This window comes from Sycon ciliatum, chromosome 9 (assembly GCF_964019385.1).
Source record: "Sycon ciliatum chromosome 9, ocSycCili1.1, whole genome shotgun sequence".
In the NCBI taxonomy this organism is placed as follows: Eukaryota; Metazoa; Porifera; class Calcarea; order Leucosolenida; family Sycettidae; genus Sycon; species Sycon ciliatum.
The window spans coordinates 5,729,373-5,754,879 of NC_088651.1; the positions used below are offsets into that span (position 1 = coordinate 5,729,373).

Genomic DNA, 25,507 nt, shown 5'->3' on the forward strand with positions numbered 1-25,507 from the left:
GATCTCCAGATTTTACGCCGTGGCAGATTGTACAGCAGCTGGGCTGCCACCTTTTTTCTGCTGAAAGAAATCTGAAAGGGGCCCGTGGTTGTCCCCCGGATAGGGGCCGAAGGATAGGGAGGCAGCGCTTCCTTTATAAGCCGAAGCATTTTTAGGATTCTAAGAGGCTAAAACGACACATCAGGGCACTTTCATGAACAATCCTAGTGAGAAAGTAAAGATGGTTTTCGGTCGGTTAAGTCGGAAAGACGTGTAAAATTCAGAGTGACTCTGAAAAATCGGAACCCGTGACAGCCATGCAACAGATGCGGGGGGGGGGGGGGGGGTGGGGGCACTTCAGGTTAGTGGTGGGCTTGCATTCAAAATTCCAGCGTATTCCTACACTCTGTCATCGTACAGTCACGTACGCTCGTATCTCTCTTGTACGGCCACTGTCCGTAACTTGGAAATGTACGCAGCACTCTGACTCATATCCTTTACAAAGGGGGAAAGGGCCAGAGATCTGGCATATTACGTCACTATTTCTACAGAATTGGCAACAAATGTGGTAAAAAATATCGCACGAGTTTGCGTGCAGGGCTGGTCAAGAACCGCCTTTTCCGCTTCCGTGGGACACCATTACCCCATGATCAGGCGTCAGATGTGGCTTCTAAACGGTGGGGGAGGATAGATCAGATCCACCAACCAGAGGTCAAAGGCCGAAATCCGTGGCAAACATGGCAAAAGGGTAGTGAAATTTCCACTAACACTCGCCCACAGGTTACCCGGCAGACCGAGGTGTGCGTGACTTCGAGGTCCAGATAAGGGAGATATGAGTTTGGCAGGTACACTGTACACTCGTACGTGCAGTGTTGGAGGAAAATCATGACGGGGTTCTTTAATCTATATTTCTAGCCTGATAGGATATGAAATTTTGGTGACTTTCTCGCCTGCATGTTCCCATGGAAACGACCTTTCACACTGAAGATACGAGAAAGCCACGCGGACGTCCACCAACCAGAAGGACTGACATTATAATTATACCGTATTTCCCCAATTTAAGTCGCACCTTTGTACACTAAAATTCAAGGGTAAGGGCCTGGTCAGACTGCGGCAAAATCGAAATAATCCTAGGATTATAATCCGAATCTCCATAGTAACTTGCCGCCAGAGCGGCAAAAGCGAGAGTTGACGCTCCAAAAAAAAAGCAAGAACGGGCCACGCTTTTCCGCTCCAAACAGGATTTGACGCTGATACGCCATTGACGCTGATAATCACTGATTTTTTCAACTCGATATCGAGGAGCTAATTGGCCACGGACAACAACAAAACTCATAAGGATGGTTGCAAGGATTGCACTGAAGGTGTTGGCGATCCCAAGGTGAAGGAATTTGACGTCGTTCGTGGAGATTACCACTTGACACTCGAAATGAAGTTTGAATTTTCATTCTCCCCACATGTGTAGTGTGATCGCGATTCAAATTCTGGACGCTGTTCTTTTTTCGTCAGGCAACCAAAAGTTGCCGCAGTCTGACCAGGCCCTAAAAGAGGGGTGCGACTTACAATCGAGCATGATTTTAACCGTCACTTACTACTGAAGTCAATATATCAAATCGATATGGCTAAAACCTGAAAATGGGGGTGCGACTTATAATTGAGTGCGACATATAATCGGGAAAATACGGTAAATACTACTTATAGATCTGAAGAGACCCAACACCACTGTTCCTGAAGCCTTTCTTTTTGCCAAAAACAGATACTGTAAGACCCCCAGTAATGTTAAAGGGGAACTGTCACCAAAATTTTTCTTTGTCTTATCTTGTAGTTCTTTGGCTCCTGATCACGATGGTGTTATTCGTTTTTCTCTGCGATGACTGGAAGTGGGTGAAAACTTGAAAAGAAGGTCCCCAAAATTGTCCCGAAGTACCGAGTGACGTCACGCCGGACTTGACCTCCACGCGTACATTCATCGTCAAAAACGAAGTCCAGCCCGTGTGCTGGTCGATCGAGCCAACTGTTCGATGTACGGTGCACGCGTGCCTTCTGAACTCGGACACTGATATGTACGTTGTACACAATGAGAACGCCAAAAGGGACAAAATAAACAAAAGTCGACAGTAGTTTGTCGCACTGGTACTTCCTCCGCGAAGCTCCAGCTCTTTGTTTTATTTGTGATTACGAGGGAGTGGAAGGATGTTTGTTTGCTGTTAGTGTGACACACATACCTTGTACTTGAAAATTATGTCATTGTATGGAAAGTGGCGGTGTTGCCCACCCGGCTCTGAAATGAAAGACGTCGGAGTTTGTCATCTGCATCTTCAGCAACATCGCCAGATGAATCGCCTTCACGTACCTACATTGCGTTCCTTTGGGGCTCGGGTTGGTGGTGTTATCGCCGGCCGGAGGAGCACTGTTTTCTGCATACGCACTCATCATCGTCTTGTTCCTCACACGAAAAGTTCAAAACAACGACGTACTTCCGTGCTCACAAAATAAAACTTAGATCCTCGCGGAAGAAGTCAAAAAGGTGAAAGCTCAGCTCCTTTTTACTTTGATTTGGCTGTATAGCTGCACGTGGGTCTCTGCCTCTTTGGCATTCTCCTTCGGTACGACGTACCCATCTGTGTTACAGTTCAAAAGGCACACATGCACCGTACATTGGAACAGCTAGCTCGATCGACCAGCACACGGGCTGAACTTCGTTTTGGACGACGAATGTACGCGTGGAGGTCAAGTCCGGCGTGACGTCACTCGGTACTTCGGGACAATTTTGGGCACCTTCTTTTCAAGTTTTCACCCACTTTTCACCCACTTCCAGCCATCGCAGAGAAAAACGGATCACACCATCGTGATCAGGAGCAAAAGAACTACTTCCTCCGCGTCGTTAAAATTTTTCCAAAACAGATACTGTAAGACCCCCAGTAATGTTAACGAACATTTAATTCTAACGATTATTTTAGCGAATTTAAACAATTCGTTAACATTTGAAGCCTGCCTTGCCGTGGTTGGCTAACACCCTCTCTCTTTGTATTGGCCGGTGTTCTCACTGTGCTATGAGATGCTGTAATAAATAAATAAATAAATAAATAAGTCGTTATGTACAAAACAATATGTACATGTTTTGCCTCTGTTGTGTGTGTATACTGCTTTGTACATTCGTGCATTGAGCACTCTACCTCGAGCAGCTTCCTAGACCGGCCTTGTTTGTACATGTACAGTCATTTGCCCGTTTTGACACAGAATTCGTTAGAATTCCACCTCGCGAACTCACAAAAATCCGGAAATCGTTAACGTTATTTGACTTTAAAATATCTGGTCTTACAGTAGGAATTGCACTGTTTTACTCACAGATGCGTAGAGCTTGATTCTGAGTGATACACGAGCTGTCCTTATCATTATAATGCTCTTGGTTTGCCTGTTCTTCGGCGCTTGACGTTCTTGTAGCGCATGCGTGACTTGCGCATTACCAACACAATTTTCCCCGCTTGCGTATTTTGTCCATTGTACTGGTTGCAGGTAATCCGACCCAAGGCCTACGAACTGAGTCAGTGTCTGGAGACCGCCTCCATCCTTCGCATTCTCGAGGGCAAGCGCATCATCTCCCGTGACGAGCGGGAGACCATCGAGGACAAGCGAAATCCGACCGAGTGTGCGTTAACCTTGATCGACTCTCTCGAGTCCAAGACGGTCACACAGCAGAAGGAGTTTCTGTCCATTCTCTACAAGCAGGCCCCCAAGGTCTCGTCAATTGCAAAGGAACTCCTGCAGCAGTATCTGGTTGGATGTAAGTTTGCCGCACTGTGCAATGATGTGTGTTCTGGTCTGAGTTATTTCCCTTGGCTTATACTACGATTGTAAAATTGTCGGTGATGAACAGAGTAGATGTCTTTATTTCGTGGCAAAAAATCTGGTTGTGGCTTATACCCCAGTGTGGATTATACACAGGAAAGTTTAGGAACGCACGGTAGCTCCCCCCCCCCCCTCCCTCACGCACACACACACGTTCGCACGCACATCGCATCTTACCAAGACAATCCGTCATACTCTCTCCAATCACCTACGCCAGCATGAACTAATCCTTTCATGTGGCTCATAGTGTTGTGCCAGAGGTCGAGCTCCATTGGTCCCTTGCACGTAGGTCCAGCAGACTGCACATCGCAAACAAGCGACACTGATTCTTTGTCCGTCCTAGTCCATGTCATTCTCCTTTCCTGGTGTAGGTAGTGGTAGAAGGCACCACTGGACGATATGCTAGCAGGTAGAGTCAATGCATCGCTTAGTCGTGTGGCACTATTGGCCTTGAAATGAGGAACTTTTGGAATCCAGTACGCCACGTCATGAACACTTGAAGGTAGCCGAAACAAAGTGAAACATCGCAGCAAGAGCCAACTCACTAGGCAGCTTTTCAGAGTGATAGTCGGACGGCTTTTAGACGTCTCCCCATAGCTATACTAGCCGCTCTAGTCGTGGCCACGATGAGAAACACGGCCACTATGTATGAGCGAATCTTCCTCGTCAAATAGGGTTGGGCGCACACGGAGACAGAGTGTCATCCTGCTCACCCCCACATTCTCCAGAACGCTCCATTACGATCTCTGGCAGCGCCGAGAAATCCCCACAACGATGAAAGAGGGAAAACTGAAGAAGTATTGCTCAAAAAGAAAAAAAGGCCTCTTTCTTCTTCTCTGCTTGCAAACTATTCACTTGAAAGGGTGCTCGAAAGTGAATATTTTCGCTACTGCGCTCGAGTAGAATTTTGCCGACTGTGACATTTTGGTGATTTTCTCGATTTGTTGGCAAAACGCTAAGCCACTTTTTAGCTTGGCGCGGCTCACATAGCTTTTTTGAACCCAAGCTGCGCAAAATTCTCTGACTACACCTTGCGTGGCCAGAATGGTGGTCAACAAAGAGAATGCATCATAAACTCAGAGGTGTGTTGCACAACTGCAAAATTACAGTATCCTAGAGCGATCCTGGTTCAACATCGCTGCTAAGTTATACACCGGAGGGGTAATTTAGACATTGGGTCAAAACGTGCATGAACCCTTATTATAGCCGTTTTGAGGGGCAAGTACTGTCGAACTTAGTGGCTAGACTTGATAGTGTTGACGAATGGCATGTTGGTGCAACCAATCCGATGAATCCGATGTGGGTTTGTTTTGTCTTGAGGAAATTTCCTTGTGCAAGCCGGATGTTCTTCGCGCCGGCATCAACGTATTGATGTATGTTGTTTCTGTGCCCCTGGTGTTTGCAGCCAACCAGAAGAAGAAGCTGGCACTGACCATCTGGCACTCGACGGCGCTGAAGAGCAAAGAGCATCCGATCACGCTGCGAATCTTCGACAAGTCCGACAAGTCCTGCCTAGTTCAGGAAGTGCAGCCGATCAAGGTCGACAAAGACGCCATCATGCAGCTGAGAATCGCTCTGGACAGCTGCACGGAAACAACTCAGCAACAGGTTGCACTGGAAGGGGTCGAAGCGGATGCGGATGACGGCGTCGAGACGAATGCGACGACCATGAGGTGCACGAAACTCAAGCTGCTGGCGCTGGCCGGTGACAGGGAGTGCGTGGAGCGTATCCTAGGCAATCATGAGGTGGTGGACGCGGAGAGTCTGGCCGAGCTGCGGCTGGAGTGCGCCGACTACAGCTCCAGCGTGTCGTGTTTGGTCAACCCGGACGGCGAGAAGGCCTACTTGACGCTGGACATTCACAGAAATGAGCCAGTTGTCAGCGCCTGTCAGCTCGTCAAGATGGCAATGGAGGCATCAGATTCTATCCTACTGGCCATCAGTGACGAGGATCTGATGCTGGGTGGGAATGCCATGCCTAGGCCAGCGTCGAACAGTGCTGCCAGGAGCCTGTTTCTGCAGCGCAAGCGAGCAGCGCGCATGCAGGATGGTGGTGGTGCACACACTACATTATCCGCTCCTCAGTCTGACTTATCGCGCAACCCGATGAAGATCCTGACGACGATGTACGGAATGTACGGCAGCAAATGTGCACTGAACCTGAGCACCAGGCATCTGGCCGTGGCCATCACTCAACCGTACCGCCAGATGCCGTTCAACCCAGAGTGCGTCGACACCTGGCGCGAGGCCATTCGTAAGTCGTTTGATCTGACCGCACGCGAATACTACACAGGCTACATGGACATCGGCGACAGGTCGCGAGCACCGTTACTGGATGATGATATCACCGTACGACCTTTGGAAAATATCAATTTGGAACGTACGCTACGGCAGCCGAAGGTTCAGTTTGATCAACTTTTCACCAACATGGCACTGGGTCCGTGTATACCGGTCATGTCGGTGGTTATGCCTCCTCAACACTTGGACACCATTCGGCAACAGCAGCAACAGCAGCAACAGCAGCAGCAACAACAGCAGCAGCAGGCTCAACAGGACCATCATTATGAGCAGCAGCAACAGCAGCCTACGATATATACGGATGGAGCATTGCTGCAATCTGCGGCAGTTGTGGCGGAAAACGAGCCGATCGGCAGCGAGATTGAGCACGGGCCAGGAGATGGCGGTGCTGCCGCAGATGATCCAGGAGACCACTCATCTTCATCGGCGGTATATCGGCAGTGCTTTGCGACATCAACCGTACTACATGAAGCCGATTTGACGAAGGAGGGGAGCACAAGAGAATTTTCCGAATCAATCCAGGACTTGATCAAGGCCAGTCCATTGGCAGATGAGCTGAAAGCGACGAAGCACATCACGTACTCGGCCACGGTTATCTGCGACACCGAAGGTAGCGCAATGACCATCGCCAACAAGTGCAATGGGGGAATGATCTGTACGACTGTGCCGCTTGATACCAGGGTTCAAGTGGACCGTGGCACCGACGACCTTGCGGGTGAGCCACAGGACCTGCGCCACGCCAGGTTGCTGCTCTCAATACGGCAGATTGGACTGCGACAGTACAACTTCTTTGTCCCGCACGGCTTGGACCTTCTCGGCGAGGACCCGTTCACTGAGGCTGAGGTGGCTCTGCTGCTGCCGGCTATAGCTGTGAGCAATGTGTTTGCAGTCTGCTCCAGCAACCCTCGCCAGGCGCTGCAACGGCTGGTCCACGCTATGCAACGCCTGAGATCGTATGTGTCAGCGTTGATCAAAGACGGCGGGATAAATCGCAATCTGGTTGATGAGAAGCTTTTCACGGGCAAGCTGATAGTTATACCGACACACTCGGCCACCCAGCGCACGACCAATGGCCGTGGCCGAGCGAACGAAGTGCAGCAGTATCTCACTGACGTAGGCGATATCGATACGCTGCTGACGTTCTTCGACGACTACGACGAGCTGCCCTGTTGCTGTTGCTGTGGTGACAGTGCTGAGCTGAAGGGAGCCGGTGACGGTGTGTTGGTTAGCGCGGAGCACTATGCAAGTGTGAGCATAGCTGCGGAGCTCAAGAACGCCGGGCAGCTGTTCGACTCCGCCGAGTTCCACGACTCCCTCTGCCTCGTTCTTGGCGCGGGCGCCGGCCTCGGTAAATTCGAATCCCTGAAGCTGCTGCTCATCTATCATCGGGAGGCCATGCAGTTCTACAACTTCTTGCTGAATGCTTTGAAGAATGGCCAGTGGAACAAGGAAGACATCGCCGCAAGCGCTGACAAGAAACTGGTGATCCTGCACAAAGATGAACCGCTGGAGCCGTCCCAACCTCACCAGTACAACTGGTCCGCTGACGCCCGTCTGCGACTAGACCTGCCCGAGGTTGACATCAAGGACGAGAAAATTAGTCACTCCCTGGCGAAAGTGACCGCGATACTCACCAAGGAGGGGAAGACGATGCTTTGTCGCCTACGCTCCGACGTGGCAACCTCCCTGAAGTCTTTGCAACGACGAGATGATTCGCGCGCAGGAGACTGGAGGGCAGCGGATCCCGAGCGCTTCTTCCAAGCAATGAAAACAGCGGTGAAGCAACTGCTAGAGCGGCGTGTGGCTGCGGTGAAAAACCGAGCCAAGGTGCACGTCGACAACCTGCAAGGCAAGAAGGACCTGTTGATGGAGATGGAAAAGTGCTTCAAGTTCTTCCGTGGCTACTGGGAGCTTTGCGGTGGGCGCTGCTCGCATCGGCCGTGCTATTTCAGGTGCCTGCGGCCCAAAGGGCACAGCGAGTACGAGGTGTGCAGCTGCCTGCACAGTGCGACCGGCGAGAAAGATCAACACTATTGCGGACGCGACTGCCACTGGTGCATTCACAACGCCAGCATACAGAAGAAGGAGAGGTGCATTCTCGGAACCGGCCACGAAGGCAGATGCCAGTGCCGGTCAACTGAAGACATGCTGACGCACCATCGCTGCGAAGGCAAATGCAAGTTCAAGGAGGCACGCGTCCACCAACCAGGTCCCGAACGCAAGGATGACCGCTGCAAAGAGCTAGCTCTGCACAACATGGCCGACGGCGGGAATAAACCAGATTGCAGATGCTCTGAGGAAGGTCACAAGTGCGCGAGTACCTGCAGCATTCCAGTCAGACGCCAGGAGAGAGACGCACCCGACCGCACTTGTCCGCAGTACTGCAAGGAAGACCTGGAAACGAATTATTCACATCGGGAGCATCAATGCCAATCAGGACACTCGTGTGCAGAGATATGCCAAGTAGAAGGAATTTGCTTCTGCATTGAAAATCCAGAAGATGATGACAAAATTGCGTCTGCCAAGCGTAGCGATCCGGACATCGTCAGCTATGCATGCATCGGGAAGAATGGTTACAGGAAGTTCTGCAGCACCAAGCTGGAACCACTGCAGCGGGGGCATGATGGCGTGGCGGAAAACGGAATCAAACACGCCTGCTCAACCGAAGTTCACACTTGCAAACACGCGTGCCCTCTTTGCAAACGCCTCTGCCATCGTCATTTTCGCCATGAAGGTGTGTGCGAAATACGACATGGTGAAATCTGGGAACCTGTAGGCAATGTTCGTGATGGCTGGACCCAGGACTATTCTGGCTCTGATAGTGGCCGTGCACTGCGCTGCGATGAGCTCTGCCTTAAAGCTGGACGAGGCCACGAGCATGTCGTACGGAAAACAAACCGAGACGAGCCATTTCGACTGGCACTGACCACCTCCGATGACGGCTGCAAAGCATTCTTCGGCCGCGATCTACCGCAGAAGAACTTTGAACGTTCGCAGTATTACGTCATCACTCATGCTACGTACTGGAAGCATTACAAGATTGAGGACCCGTATGCCAGTCAAGAGCAGCGTGAGTTTGCTAGCTGTCCGATGCGGTGTCCTGACCAACACGCGCCACCGGTTCCCTGCAATGGGTCAAAATGGCACGCCGATTACCCTGACTACAGTGAGCCCGACAACAATGGCTACGTGGGCAAGGCCGTGCTGCGAGAGATTGACGGCCAAGAGGAACTCGCCTCGCCAGACAGCGAACGCGAACAGTTCATTGGGCATCGTTTCCCGTGCACCGATCACCAGTGCGCGGGACGGTGCGGATTCAAACAGAAAGGCGAGAGCTGCATGAGCGGATCTAACCGCTCCCGCTGTGCAAAGCCAGCTGGACATACCGGTATGTGCTCGTGTGGTGAGGAGCATGTCTGCGGTGGGCGGTGCTCGGCTATCACGAACGCAGGCCAATGTGAGCAACGGTGCAGTAGCCAGCTGGAAGAGAACGGCCACCAGGTCAGCGACCGTGAGCATTGCTGTGACAGTACGCAGTGCATGATAACATGTAAGATCGGCGACTGCGAGAAAGATTGCCATCATCAGGGCACATCGCACGACCACTTGCACGAGGTGATCAACGGCACCGCAGTCGTACACCATTGCGGTGACGAACATCCCTGCTCGCGGCCTTGCGAGAGCAAGGGGATTTGTGTGAGGGTCTCGCCACACGGCTCGGAAAAGAAGCTGTTCGATCCTGGCACCATGGAACGCGTGAGCAGCGATGGAAACGGCTACCGTTTGAAATGTGGGATCAAATGGCCAATCGGTGAGAGCCACCACACTGAGAGCGTTCATCGTTGCAAGCAGGAAAAACACACGTGCGACAAACAATGTCCTGGCTGCCGCCAATACTGCTCCTTAAAATATGGCCATGCCGGTCGCCACAGTCTCGATGAACATGGCCCGTTCATAAGCGAATTCCACGTCGTACGCAGCGGACGGACGGGCAAAGTAGAAGAAACTGGCCAACGCACTTGCGATGCGCTGTGCCGCGAAGCTGGTCCCGGCCACACGCACTGCACGACAGCAGACTCTGCACACGTGTGTGACGGCAAGAAGTGCAAGGTCCACTCCGCGTTCTGGAAAGAACTTGGAAACGAACGTGGATTCGCCGATCCTTGTGGAGACGTGCTGACGGACCTGGACAGGTGCCCAGTGCAATGCAATGGTGATGACCACCAGGCTGGACAGGACATCTACTGCGTGGCTCCAAGGTTCCATGGTCGCAAATGGAAGTCGACGACGCAGGACAAACAATTTCGATTGTACCCTGGGCTCAAATGCTTTGGCAAAGACGAATACGGCCGCAGTCTGGAGGGGCATTGGTTCTCCTGCACCACTGACCACGCATGCCAGGGGCTGTGCTCCAATGCAAAATGCCGGCAAGAAGCCGACACAACGGATATCCAGTGTCAGCACCTCCGCCACCAGCATGGAAACCTCAAATGCCAGTGCAAAAAGCCCAGCCATCAGTGCGACAAGAAGTGTCAGGCCGATGGATGCCGCGGGGGCATCTGTACAAAGGATGCCTTTCAATCTGGCCATGCTCGTCATCTATGCGAAAAGGAGGACTGCAGCGGGCATTGTTCTTACAATGGTTGCCAAGGGGATTGCAAGAACCCGAAGCACAAGCATATACCGGACAACGAAGACGCTCACTACTGTGACAAGCCGCACGACTGTACGGAGTACTGCACAGAACAAGGGGTGTGTCATGTTACAACGTTAGCAGGTCCCGATCCAGCCGGCAGCAAGCCCTACTACGTTCCATCCACCATGTTTAGCAGCAGGAAGGCGAGCATCACAGCGTTTCGACTGAGATGCCGGCACCCCTGGGAGGACGGACCTAAAGGTCATGGATCAGCCAAGCACTCGTGCCAGGCGCCAGTCCACACCTGCGAGGAGCAATGTCCGTTCTGTAATTATCACTGTGAACTACCTCTCGGCCACAAGACAAAGGATGGAAGTGATCACCGAATCAGCGAACATGGACCAATCGTTTCCCAGGCAATACTCAAGATTTGGCAGCGCCAAGAGGACGGTGGCAACGGTATGAAGCAACTGGAGAAGAACTTCGGCGCTCGGTCCGTTACGTGCACGCAGCTTTGCGAAAAGGGTGCCCGCGGTCACTTTCACGTTTTGTCAGGAATGATCAGCTCCTCAACCCAGACCCACGGTGATTTCTGGAAAACCTCCGGCTTTGAAGATCCTGCCAGCGCAGAGAACCGCAAGGTCTTCGACAGTTGTCCCCATCCTTGCACATTGAGCGATGGTGATGGCGATGACTTCTGCCAATATGCCGTTAACCATACCAAGCCTGTTGTTAGAGGATCTCAGTCATCCCTGTATCCACTTCATCGCTGCGGACGCGAGCATGGGTGCAGTGGCCAATGCAAGGGACCGGGCATGTGCATAGTGGCGAAGCCACTGAAACCAGGCGAGAGTCTGCCAGAGGGGAGAATCAAAACTGACCGTCCGAACGGCTTCAAACTTGCTTCCTGCAGCATACCCATTCCTGCTGGCAAACTCCGTCACTCGGAGGGTCACAACTGTGGTCGCTCACACTACTGTGACAAGTTCTGCCCAATGTGCAACTTCTCTTGCACTGAGCTGCTACCTCACGACGGGGATTGCTCCACGGATCACGGTGAAATACCCAAGGGGACTCTTGGCGAACTTCGCATACTGCAGCTGGACAAGAAGCAGGCGTCGTATCCGGACACGCCGATAACGTGTGTGACAATGTGCCAGCACGCAGGCCCGTCGCACACGCATCACCGCCTGAGCAACCTCAACACAGGGTCATCGGTCGACACTGACGATAGTAGCATGCTGCAACAGGTCTCACACTGCAGCTTTTGGAAGCAAGCTAAGTTCAAAGACCCGCATCCGAAAGAGGATTCCACTGTGTTCAACGCTTGCCCTGTTCTCTGCGAGCTGCCTGGTCACGACTCAGAGCGTCGCCAGTGTGTTGGAGATATTCATCATAAACCGTACGGTGCAGAAGATGAGGTAGACGAGGGCTTTGTAGGAGAACGGCGGCACGGTGAGATGCAGGGACATCGGTTCGAGTGTGCGGAGCATGCATGCGGCCAGCCATGTACATCCTACTCCGCCGGAGAGCAGTGTAAAGGGAACTGTGCGCTGCTTGAAGGCCACGACAAGAGTGCGCAGCCCTGCAAGTGCAAATCAGCACACACCTGTCACATGCAATGCCAATATGCCAACTGCAAACAGCCGTGCTCAATGGATGACAGTCATAAAGTCTCGCACTCCAGCCCTCTGCAACACTACTGCCGGAATAGCCACAAGTGCAAGGTAGCATGCAACAAGCCTGGACCATGCAAAGTTGTCCCAGAAATAGAGAAAGAAAGCTTCATCAGTGATAATTCCAATGCTTCGAAGATTGCTGGCAATGCATTCAAGCTTTTCTGCAACATACCAGTGCCACCTGGACAAACCACACATACTGGTGTGAAACACAGCTGTCAGCAGGAGCATGGATGTGACAAAACATGTCCATTGTGTGGCTTCCACTGTGAAACACCGGGATCTACAACGCATGATCAGCATCTAGTAGCACAGCACGGTGCTGTGCTGTCCAGTGCTCGGGCTAGTCTCCGGGATGGAAATGGCTCTACTCCTTCACAACTGCCAGATGATACAACCTGCCATACTGTCTGTGGTAGCCTTGAAGAAAGTCGCTCACACAGTCATGTTCCAGACCACGACCTGGTAGCAGCGCATTATAAAAAATTCAACATCAAAGGAAGTTACAAGAAGGAGGCAGATAAGAAGTACAAAGTGACCCATGCCCTATTCTGGGATGTGTACGGCTTTGCTGACCCCAGTGTAGACCAAGCAAATGGTTTTGACAAGTGTACCGCACGCTGCCCAAGAGATCAAGAGCACGATGAAGATAAAGTGTACTGCACACAGCTTCTGTATCATAAGACAGTTACACAATCTGGCATACCTGAGATGCCTGGCTTTGCTGACAATGGTCATCACTTTCCATGCGACAATCATCTATGCAGGGATCCTTGTGGACAGGCCAATCAATACGGTCCATGTGCGGAACAGTGCATGAGGCCACTCAAGCATTCAAAAGCCCACGATTGCGAGAAGGAGCACAAATGTAACCAAGACTGCAGGGGAACTGACTGCAGTCGCAAATGTGATTTGAAAATGGGTCATGATAAGAAAGAGAAATGCCATTGTGGCATTGCAAAGTGCACTGCTAAATGCGATCACTGCGATGCTGACTGTGCAGCTGAAGATCATTTCCACCATCCTACTGGATCCACTGTTCATGACTGTGGTGCAACTCATATCTGCTCTGAATCGAAGCGTACTGGTAACAAAGATATCAAGTGCAACACTGGCGAAGGAAACTGCACCCTGCCCTGTTTCAGTGAGCTGAATTTTGACCAGAAAATAGCTTTGGTGAAGGATGGAACATTGCCAGCATTGAGGCTGCCCTGCAAACGCATAATTCCAGCTGGCCAAGCCAAACACGGTGCAGAACATGCACATCATGATGATGCTTCCCAATTGCAACATACCTGCAACGCCTTTTGTCCAACGTGCGGAGAGTGCTGCGATAAGCCGGTTCATGCTGACGATGAATTGCACAGCACAACACATGGAAAATACCTGTCTCTTCGGCCAGCAGGGATTCAGCAGCATGGCCTTTCTCCTTGGAGAGTTGTGGACACAGAGGATAATTCCATGGTGTCACCAAAATCTCAGCAAACATCCGACAACCCACCATCAGTGACCACCTGCAGCACTGTGTGCTCCTCTCTAAAACGACAGCACCACCACTGCAAAGTCAGAGTGGATAAAGAGAGCCTCGACGTTACCTTCACCGAGCGAGTCACCCACAGCCAGTTCTGGAACGCTATTGGTTTTGTGGACCCATACTCCGAAGATGAGACTGCGGAATTTGACCATTGCCATGTCAAGTGCCAACACGCGTCCCATGGTGAAACAGAAATGTTCTGTGAAGGCAAGCAGCTTCACTCTGTTCCTCTGGCACCTATAGCGGATGGTAGCGAGCCATTGAACCCCAGCCACACATTTTCCTGTGACCACCCCTGCCAGGGACAGTGCCCGCTCAAAGACCTCTCTGGAAACTGCTTGGAAACCTGCGGATTGCAGGAGGGCCATGAGGGTCCCTGTGTCTGCAAGGAGACCAAGCACCGGTGCAGCAAACCCTGCGCTGTCCAAGAGAAAAACGGGTCCTCAGGTGAGCTCTGCAGTATCAGCAGCACTTGCGCCAGAATCCTGGACATTTCAACGTTAGCTGATGCTCACGATCACAAGCATCTCTGCGATGCTAACGTCTGCAGTGGCACGTGCCATGCTACATCATGCGGGGTCAAGTGTAGCCTTCCTCACGGCCATGTACTCATTGCTGACCAACAGCAGCATGTTTGCAGCAAAGGCCACGACTGCAGTACAGCGTGCCCGTTCTGTGGCGCTCAGTGTCATCTAGGCAAGCACAGTGATGGAGTGCTACACCGAGCACGGCACGGCAAATTGGTCATGGACGCCAGGAAGAACCTGCAGAGCTTCACCGCCAACAAGGGCGAGTGGGTGAAGCACAACGACTACGACTACGTCGACGGCGATGACATGGATAGCAGACCGGCTGTGCTGACGTGTGCGGATATCTGTGAGACTGCCGGTCGAGGTCACGTACACGCCCTGCCCTGCAGCGCCGCCGCCCGGCATGCACACTGCACCGGAGAGCTCTTCCATGAAGACTGCACACAGCTTCACAAAGGCAATCGACATCTGTGCACGCACAAGTATCTCTGGGAGAAAGTCTACCAGTTCGAGCAGCCCACCAGCACTCTCAACGAAGAGTACGCATTGTGTGGGGAGCTGTGCCATGATGGACACAAAACGTACTGCTCCATTGAAGTCTTGCATCGCCAGTGCTTGGACTCGACAGGGCCGCGTATCAAGGATGGCCACAACTATCCCGACTGTGATATCGTTTGCGAAGAGAGCTGTGTTGGCGAACACCATACACGGTCCAAGTCCTGTTCGCTGATCAGGAGTCATGCGGGCCCGCACCTGTGTCAGGAGTGCACGGAGCTGAACTGCCAGACACGCTGTCCGCTCTGCAGTCAGCGATGTGTGCGTCGAAGCGGTCACGACCCCGGCCACTACGTGCTGCACGGCAAGATACGCAGCAGCACCGGCGTACCAGTAGCCTTCTCGCCGGGCAGTGGCCCTGTGGAGCACGAGGGCCTGACGTGCAAGGAGGTCTGCAAGAGTGGCTCTCACTTCCACGTACTGCAGAAGTGCGGCGATCGGTATGATACTGCGTGCCTGGCACGTCCCAGGAGCAATGTTCAACACGACATTCAGCGTGGTTTTGACTACGTCACTCATGACGTGTTCTGGAAAGAAAGGCTCGAGTTCAGAATGAAAACCATGTGGACAAAGTAAGTTTTAAAGCACTGCCAATTTCTATGGGAGAAGATACCGTATTTCCCCGTAAGTTAGTTCTCCCCAATGACTTAGTACCCCCTATAAAAAATACACTTTCCACTGCCGAGATTATCACCCCGAAAGACAGTTCCCCCCCCCCCCCCCCACCCGAAAGATAGTAAGTTCGTACCCGTCCTACATGTACAGACACCGTACAATACATACATCATATGCACGGACACTAGAGTTGCGCAGGCTTCCCACTGCGTGTCATTTAAAAAGTAAAGTTTGCACGTCCGCGTTACCACCGGCTATACAATTGTATTGAGAAACACAACCAGCTTAGGAAGTTTCGCATGTGCCAGGCCACCACCATGCCTGTGCTACCAGGGTGGCAGATGCAGCGCCTAACTGTGTGTCATTTACCCCCGATAAAAAAGTACTCCCCGAAAGATAGTACCACGCCCGAAAGTTAGTACTCATGTGGCTGCTAAGTTCGAAAGTTAGTACGTACTAACTTACGGGGAACTACGGTATCCCATCTTTGTCGCCTCTTGTTGTGTCCTCAGTTGTCCATGCATGCAAGCAAGCACAACACGCACAGCCGATCAGTAGAGTAGCAGGGAAAGGAGACCATGAACCAGGGTCTGTGCAGGGTCTATGCATGCTCTGGTTCAGTGTCTGTGCATGCTCTGGTTCAGGGTCTGTGCATGCTCTGGTTCAGTGTCTGTGCATGCTCTGGTTCATGGTCTGTGCATGCTGTGGTTCAGTGTCTGCGCATGCTCTGGTTCAGGGTCTGTGCATGCTCTGGTTCAGGGTCTGTGCAGGCTCTGGTTCAGGGTCTGTGCATGCTCTGGTTCAGGGTCTGTGCATGCTCTGGTTCAGTGTCTGCACATGCTCTGGTTCAGGGTCTGTGCATGCTCTGGTTCAGGGTCTGTGCAGGCTCTGGTTCAGGGTCTGTGCATGCTCTGGTTCAGGGTCTGTGCATGCTCTGGTTCAGGGTCTGTGCATGCTCTGGTTCAGGGTCTGTGCGTGTCTGGTTCAGTGTCTGTGCATGCTCTGGTTCAGGGTCTGTGCGTGTCTGGTTCAGGGTCTGTGCGTGTCTCGTTCAGTGTCTGTGCATGCTCTGGTTCAGGGTCTGTGCGTGTCTGGTTCAGGGTCTGTGCGTGTCTGGTTCAGTGTCTGTGCGTGTCTGGTTCAGTGTCTGTGCATGCTCTGGTTCAGGGTCTGTGCATGCTCTGGTTCAGGGTCTGTGCAGGCTCTGGTTCAGGGTCTGTGCATGCTCTGGTTCAGGGTCTGTGCATGCTCTGGTTCAGGGTCTGTGCATGCTCTGGTTCAGGGTCTGTGCGTGTCTGGTTCAGTGTCTGTGCATGCTCTGGTTCAGGGTCTGTGCGTGTCTGGTTCAGGGTCTGTGCGTGTCTGGTTCAGTGTCTGTGCATGCTCTGGTTCAGGGTCTGTGCGTGTCTGGTTCAGGGTCTGTGCGTGTCTGGTTCAGTGTCTGTGCGTGTCTGGTTCAGTGTCATAGCCAGCAATCGCATGTCATCTCGTACATTGAAAATCAACATAATTTTGCGAATCGACCTTTTTTTCAGGATCACTTTTCAACGAGGACGAAGCAAAGTCGGCCGAACGAAGCCTAGAGGAAGAAAATCACCCTCTCCACTTCACCATCACGATACTGACATAGATACGAGATGAAACAACTAAAAAATTCACAAGAAAACTGTACGACCATCATCGCGCTGACTTTGGTCTGACTTTGGTCTGAGAATTTCTATCACGATCAAAAATGTACGAGGAGCACTCAAAAATCAGCCACAGACGTACCTTTATCGCTCTCTACTCCTTTTTCAAGGCACAAAAGTCGACTCTCCACTTTCAAACCAGGAACCAGACATACCAGTGGTCCTTTTCAGCTGCTCCACGAGCGCAGGAAATGTTCACCAAGGGGCGCAGAGCAGCATTCATTCCAGAAAAATAGCTAAAATACGAGTGAGACTGCATGCCTGAGTACATGAGTACATGTATGAGTACATGCAGAAAATAGTCAATTTCAGCGTTTCTGCTCCAAACAGCAACTAGCTTCGACTAGAAACAAAGATTACACCAAAGGATCAAACAACAACCATTTTCTGCAGTTTTTTTGCAGATGGCTTCCTTGTGCTTGGCCCAGCACGCCAAAAATCACACCTCGGAGGAGTACAAAAATTACAACTCTCAGATGTCCTTGATTGCTGGCCATGCTGTGCATGCTCTGGTTCAGTGTCTGTGCATGCTCTGGTTCAGGGTCTGTGCAGGCTCTGGTTCAGGGTCTGTGCATGCTCTGGTTCAGTGTCTGTGCATGCTCTGGTTCAGTGTCTGTGCATGCTCTGGTTCAGGGTCTGTGCAGGCTCTGGTTCAGGGTCTGTGCATGCTCTGGTTCAGGGTCTGTGCATGCTCTGGTTCAGTGTCTGTGCATGCTCTGGTTCAGGGTCTGTGCATGCTCTGGTTCAGTGTCTGCGCATGCTCTGGTTCAGGGTCTGTGCATGCTCTGGTTCAGTGTCTGTGCATGCTCTGGTTCAGGGTCTGTGCATGCTCTGGTTCAGGGTCTGTGCGTGTCTGGTTCAGTGTCTGTGCATGCTCTGGTTCAGGGTCTGTGCGTGTCTGGTTCAGGGTCTGTGCATGCTCTGGTTCAGTGTCTGCGCATGCTCTGGTTCAGGGTCTGTGCAGGCTCTGGTTCAGGGTCTGTGCATGCTCTGGTTCAGGGTCTGTGCATGCTCTGGTTCAGTGTCTGTGCATGCTCTGGTTCAGGGTCTGTGCAGGCTCTGGTTCAGGGTCTGTGCATGCTCTGGTTCAGGGTCTGTGCATGCTCTGGTTCAGGGTCTGTGCATGCTCTGGTTCAGGGTCTGTGCATGCTCTGGTTCAGGGTCTGTGCATGCTCTGGTTCAGGGTCTGTGCATGCTCTGGTTCAGGGTCTGTGCATGCTCTGGTTCAGTGTCTGTGCATGCTCTGGTTCATGGTCTGTGCATGCTCTGGTTCAGTGTCTGCGCATGCTCTGGTTCAGTGTCTGCGCATGCTCTGGTTCAGGGTCTGTGCATGCTCTGGTTCAGGGTCTGTGCATGCTCTGGTTCAGTGTCTGTGCATGCTCTGGTTCAGGGTCTGTGCATGCTCTGGTTCAGTGTCTGCGCATGCTCTGGTTCAGGGTCTGTGCATGCTCTGGTTCAGGGTCTGTGCAGGCTCTGGTTCAGGGTCTGTGCATGCTCTGGTTCAGGGTCTGTGCATGCTCTGGTTCAGGGTCTGTGCATGCTCTGGTTCAGGGTCTGTGCGTGTCTGGTTCAGTGTCTGTGCATGCTCTGGTTCAGGGTCTGTGCGTGTCTGGTTCAGGGTCTGTGCGTGTCTGGTTCAGTGTCTGTGCATGCTCTGGTTCAGGGTCTGTGCGTGTCTGGTTCAGGGTCTGTGCGTGTCTGGTTCAGTGTCTGTGCGTGTCTGGTTCAGTGTCTGTGCATGCTCTGGTTCAGGGTCTGTGCATGCTCTGGTTCAGGGTCTGTGCAGGCTCTGGTTCAGGGTCTGTGCATGCTCTGGTTCAGGGTCTGTGCATGCTCTGGTTCAGGGTCTGTGCATGCTCTGGTTCAGGGTCTGTGCGTGTCTGGTTCAGTGTCTGTGCATGCTCTGGTTCAGGGTCTGTGCGTGTCTGGTTCAAGGTCTGTGCGTGTCTGGTTCAGTGTCTGTGCATGCTCTGGTTCAGGGTCTGTGCGTGTCTGGTTCAGGGTCTGTGCGTGTCTGGTTCAGTGTCTGTGTGTGTCTGGTTCAGTGTCTGTGCATGCTCTGGTTCAGAGTCTGTGCATGCTCTGGTTCAGGGTCTGTGCAGGCTCTGGTTCAGGGTCTGTGCATGCTCTGGTTCAGTGTCTGTGCATGCTCTGGTTCAGTGTCTGTGCATGCTCTGGTTCAGGGTCTGTGCAGGCTCTGGTTCAGGGTCTGTGCATGCTCTGGTTCAGGGTCTGTGCATGCTCTGGTTCAGTGTCTGTGCATGCTCTGGTTCAGGGTCTGTGCATGCTCTGGTTCAGTGTCTGCGCATGCTCTGGTTCAGGGTCTGTGCATGCTCTGGTTCAGGGTCTGTGCAGGCTCTGGTTCAGGGTCTGTGCATGCTCTGGTTCAGGGTCTGTGCGTGTCTGGTTCAGTGTCTGTGCATGCTCTGGTTCAGGGTCTGTGCGTGTCTGGTTCAGGGTCTGTGCATGCTCTGGTTCAGTGTCTGCGCATGCTCTGGTTCAGGGTCTGTGCATGCTCTGGTTCAGGGTCTGTGCATGCTCTGGTTCAGTGTCTGTGCATGCTCTGGTTCAGGGTCTGTGCAGGCTCTGGTTCAGGGTCTGTGCATGCTCTGGTTCAGGGTCTGTGCATGCTCTGGTTCAGTGTCTGTGCATGCTCTGGTTCAGGGTCTGTGCAGGCTCTGGTTCAGGGTCTGTGCATGCTCTGGTTCAGGGTCTGTGCATGCTCTGGTTCAGAGCCTGCACAGACCCTGAACCAGAGCATGCACAGACACTGAACCAGAGCATGCACAGACCCTGAACCAGAGCATGCACAGACCCTGAACCAGAGCATGCGCAGACACTGAACCAGAGCATGCACAGACCCTGAACCAGACACGCACAGACCCTGAACCAGAGCATGCACAGACACTGAACCAGACACGCACAGACCCTGAACCAGAGCATGCACAAACCCTGAACCAGAGCCTGCACAGACCCTGAACCAGAGCATGCACAGACCCTGAACCAGAGCATGCGCAGACACTGAACCAGAGCATGCACAGACCCTGAACCAGAGCATGCACAGACACTGAACCAGAGCATGCACAGACCCTGAACCAGAGCATGCACAGACCCTGAACCAGAGCCTGCACAGACACTGAACCAGAGCATGCACAGACACTGAACCAGAGCATGCACAGACCCTGAACCAGAGCATGCACAGACCCTGAACCAGAGCCTGCACAGACCCTGAACCAGAGCATGCACAGACACTGAACCAGAGCATGCACAGACCCTGAACCAGAGCATGCACAGACCCTGAACCAGAGCCTGCACAGACCCTGAACCAGAGCATGCACAGACCCTGAACCAGAGCATGCGCAGACACTGAACCAGAGCATGCACAGACCCAGAACCAGAGCATGCACAGACCCTGAACCAGAGCATGCACAGACACTGAACCAGAGCATGCACAGACCCTGGACCAGAGCATGCACAGACCCTGAACCAGAGCATGCGCAGACACTGAACCAGAGCATGCACAGACCCTGAACCAGACACGCACAGACCCTGAACCAGAGCATGCACAGACACTGAACCAGACACGCACAGACCCTGAACAAGAGCATGCACAGACCCTGAACCAGAGCCTGCACAGACCCTGAACCAGAGGATGCACAGACCCTGAACCAGAGCATGCACAGACACTGAACCAGAGCATCCACAGACTCTGAACCAGAGCATGCACAGACACTGAACCAGAGCATGCACAGACCCTGAACCAGAGCATGCACAGACCCTGAACCAGAGCATGCACAGACCCTGAACCAGAGCCTGCACAGACACTGAACCAGAGCATGCACAGACACTGAACCAGAGCACGCACAGACCCTGAACCAGAGCATGCACAGACCCTGAACCAGAGCATGCACAGACACTGAACCAGAGCATGCACAGACACTGAACCAGAGCATGCGCAGACACTGAACCAGAGCATGCACAGACCCTGAACCAGACACGCACAGACACTGAACCAGACACGCACAGACCCTGAACCAGACACGCACAGATCCTGAACCAGAGCATGCACAGACACTGAACCAGACACGCACAGACCCTGAACCAGACACGCACAGACCCTGAACCAGAGCATGCACAGACACTGAACCAGACACGCACAGACCCTGAACCAGAGCATGCACAGACCCTGAACCAGAGCATGCACAGACCCTGAACCAGAGCATGCACAGACCCTGAACCAGAGCCTGCACAGACCCTGAACCAGAGCATGCACAGACCCTGAACCAGAGCATGCGCAGACACTGAACCAGAGCATGCACAGACCCTGAACCAGAGCATGCACAGACACTGAACCAGAGCATGCACAGACCCTGAACCAGAGCCTGCACAGACCCTGAACCAGAGCATGCACAGACCCTGAACCAGAGCATGCGCAGACACTGAACCAGAGCATGCACAGACCATGAACCAGAGCATGCACAGACACTGAACCAGAGCCTGCACAGACCCTGAACCAGAGCATGCACAGACCCTGAACCAGAGCATGTGCAGACACTGAACCAGAGCATGCACAGACCCTGAACCAGAGCATGCACAGACCCTGAACCAGAGCCTGCACAGACCCTGAACCAGAGCATGCACAGACACTGAACCAGAGCATGCACAGACCCTGAACCAGAGCATGCACAGACCCTGAACCAGAGCCTGCACAGACCCTGAACCAGAGCATGCACAGACACTGAACCAGAGCATGCACAGACACTGAACCAGACACGCACAGACACTGAACCAGACACGCACAGACCCTGAACCAGACACGCACAGACCCTGAACCAGAGCATGCACAGACACTGAACCAGATACGCACAGACCCTGAACCAGACACGCACAGACCCTGAACCAGAGCATGCACAGACACTGAACCAGACACGCACAGACCCTGAACCAGAGCATGCACAGACCCTGAACCAGAGCATGCACAGACCCTGAACCAGAGCATGCACAGACCCTGAACCAGAGCCTGCACAGACCCTGAACCAGAGCATGCACAGACCCTGAACCAGAGCATGCACAGACACTGAACCAGACACGCACAGACACTGAACCAGACACGCACAGACCCTGAACCAGACACGCACAGACCCTGAACCAGAGCATGCACAGACACTGAACCAGACACGCACAGACCCTGAACCAGACACGCACAGACCCTGAACCAGAGCATGCACAGACACTGAACCAGACACGCACAGACCCTGAACCAGAGCATGCACAGACCCTGAACCAGAGCATGCACAGACCCTGAACCAGAGCATGCACAGCCCCTGAACCAGAGCCTGCACAGACCCTGAACCAGAGCATGCACAGACCCTGAACCAGAGCATGTGCAGACACTGAACCAGAGCATGCACAGACCCTGAACCAGAGCATGCACAGACCCTGAACCAGAGCCTGCACAGACCCTGAACCAGAGCATGCACAGACCCTGAACCAGAGCATGCGCAGACACTGAACCAGAGCATGCACAGACCATGAACCAGAGCATGCACAGACACTGAACCAGAGCATGCACAGACCCTGAACCAGAGCATGCACAGACACTGAACCAGAGCATGCATAGACCCTGAACCAGAGCATGCACAGACCCTGAACCAGAGCCTGCACAGACCCTGAACCAGAGCATGCACAGACACTGAACCAGAGCATGCACAGACCCTGAACCAGAGCATGCACAGACCCTGAACCAGAGCCTGCACAGACCCTGAACCAGAGCATGCACAGACCCTGAACCAGAGCATGCACAGACACTGAACCAGAGCATGCACAGACCCTGAACCAGAGCATGCGCAGACACTGAACCAGAGCATGCACAGACCCTGAACCAGACACGCACAGACCCTGAACCAGAGCATGCACAGACACTGAACCAGACACGCACAGACCCTGAACAAGAGCATGCACAGACCCTGAACCAGAGCCTGCACAGACCCTGAACCAGAGCATGCACAGACCCTGAACCAGAGCATGCGCAGACACTGAACCAGAGCATGCACAGACCCTGAACCAGAGCATGCACAGACCCTTAACCAGAGCATGCACAGACACTGAACCAGAGCATGCACAGACCCTGAACCAGAGCATGCACAGACCCTGAACCAGAGCCTGCACAGACCCTGAACCAGAGCATGCACAGACACTGAACCAGAGCATGCACAGACCCTGAACCAGAGCCTGCACAGACCCTGAACCAGAGCCTGCACAGACCCTGAACCAGAGCATGCACAGACACTGAACCAGAGCATGCACAGACCCTGAACCAGAGCATGCACAGACCCTGAACCAGAGCATGCGCAGACACTGAACCGGAGCATGCACAGACCCTGAACCAGACACGCACAGACCCTGAACCAGAGCATGCACAGACACTAAACCAGACACGCACAGACCCTGAACCAGAGCATGCACAGACCCTGAACCAGAGCCTGCACAGACCCTGAACCAGAGCATGCACAGACCCTGAACCAGAGCATGCGCAGACACTGAACCAGAGCATGCACAGACCCTGAACCAGAGCATGCACAGACACTGAACCAGAGCATGCACAGACCCTGAACCAGAGCATGCACAGACCCTGAACCAGAGCCTGCACAGACCCTGAACCAGAGCATGCACAGACACTGAACCAGAGCATGCACAGACCCTGAACCAGAGCATGCACAGACCCTGAACCAGAGCCTGCACAGACCCTGAACCAGAGCATGCACAGACACTGAACCAGAGCATGCACAGACCCTGAACCAGAGCATGCACAGGCCCTGAACCAGAGCCTGCACAGACCCTGAACCAGAGCATGCACAGACCCTGAACCAGAGCATGCGCAGACACTGAACCAGAGCATGCACAGACCCAGAACCAGAGCATGCACAGACCCTGAACCAGAGCATGCACAGACACTGAACCAGAGCATGCACAGACCCTGGACCAGAGCATGCACAGACCCTGAACCAGAGCATGCGCAGACACTGAACCAGAGCATGCACAGACCCTGAACCAGACACGCACAGACCCTGAACCAGAGCATGCACAGACAATGAACCAGACACGCACAGACCCTGAACAAGAGCATGCACAGACCCTGAACCAGAGCCTGCACAGACCCTGAACCAGAGCATGCACAGACCCTGAACCAGAGCATGCACAGACACTGAACCAGAGCATGCACAGACCCTGAACCAGAGCATGCACAGACCCTGAACCAGAGCCTGCACAGACCCTGAACCAGAGCATGCACAGACACTGAACCAGAGCATGCGCAGACACTGAACCAGAGCATGCACAGACCCTGAACCAGACACGCACAGACACTGAACCAGACACGCACAGACCCTGAACCAGACACGCACAGACCCTGAACCAGAGCATGCACAGACACTGAACCAGACACGCACAGACCCTGAACCAGACACGCACAGACCCTGAACCAGAGCATGCACAAACACTGAACCAGACACGCACAGACCCTGAACCAGAGCATGCACAGACCCTGAACCAGAGCATGCACAGACCCTGAACCAGAGCATGCACAGACCCTGAACCAGAGCCTGCACAGACCCTGAACCAGAGCATGCACAGACCCTGAACCAGAGCATGCGCAGACACTGAACCAGAGCATGCACAGACCCTGAACCAGAGCATGCACAGACACTGAACCAGAGCATGCACAGACCCTGAACCAGAGCCTGCACAGACCCTGAACCAGAGCATGCACAGACCCTGAACCAGAGCATGCGCAGACACTGAACCAGAGCATGCACAGACCATGAACCAGAGCATGCACAGACACTGAACCAGAGCATGCACAGACCCTGAACCAGAGCATGCACAGACACTGAACCAGAGCATCCACAGACCCTGAACCAGAGCATGCACAGACCCTGAACCAGAGCATGTACAGACACTGAACCAGAGCATGCACAGACACTGAACCAGAGCATGCACAGACCCTGAACCAGAGCATGCACAGACCCTGAACCAGAGCCTGCACAGACCCTGAACCAGAGCATGCACAGACACTGAACCAGAGCATGCACAGACCCTGAACCAGAGCATGCACAGACCCTGAACCAGAGCATGCACAGACCCTG

General features: G+C 53.2%; 1 protein-coding gene across 1 annotated transcript in view; it reads left to right on the forward strand.

Annotated features, from left to right (window-relative positions):
- The window catches only part of LOC135824566 (uncharacterized), a gene marked incomplete at its 5' end in the record, with an annotated part of 43,399 nt that overhangs the window by 1,632 nt on the left and 16,260 nt on the right, over window positions 1-25,507 (forward strand). Inside the window, 2 exon segments of the mRNA XM_065337299.1 lie at window positions 3,496-3,763; window positions 5,234-15,632. Of these exon segments, the coding sequence (XP_065193371.1) occupies window positions 3,496-3,763; window positions 5,234-15,632 (10,667 nt within the window).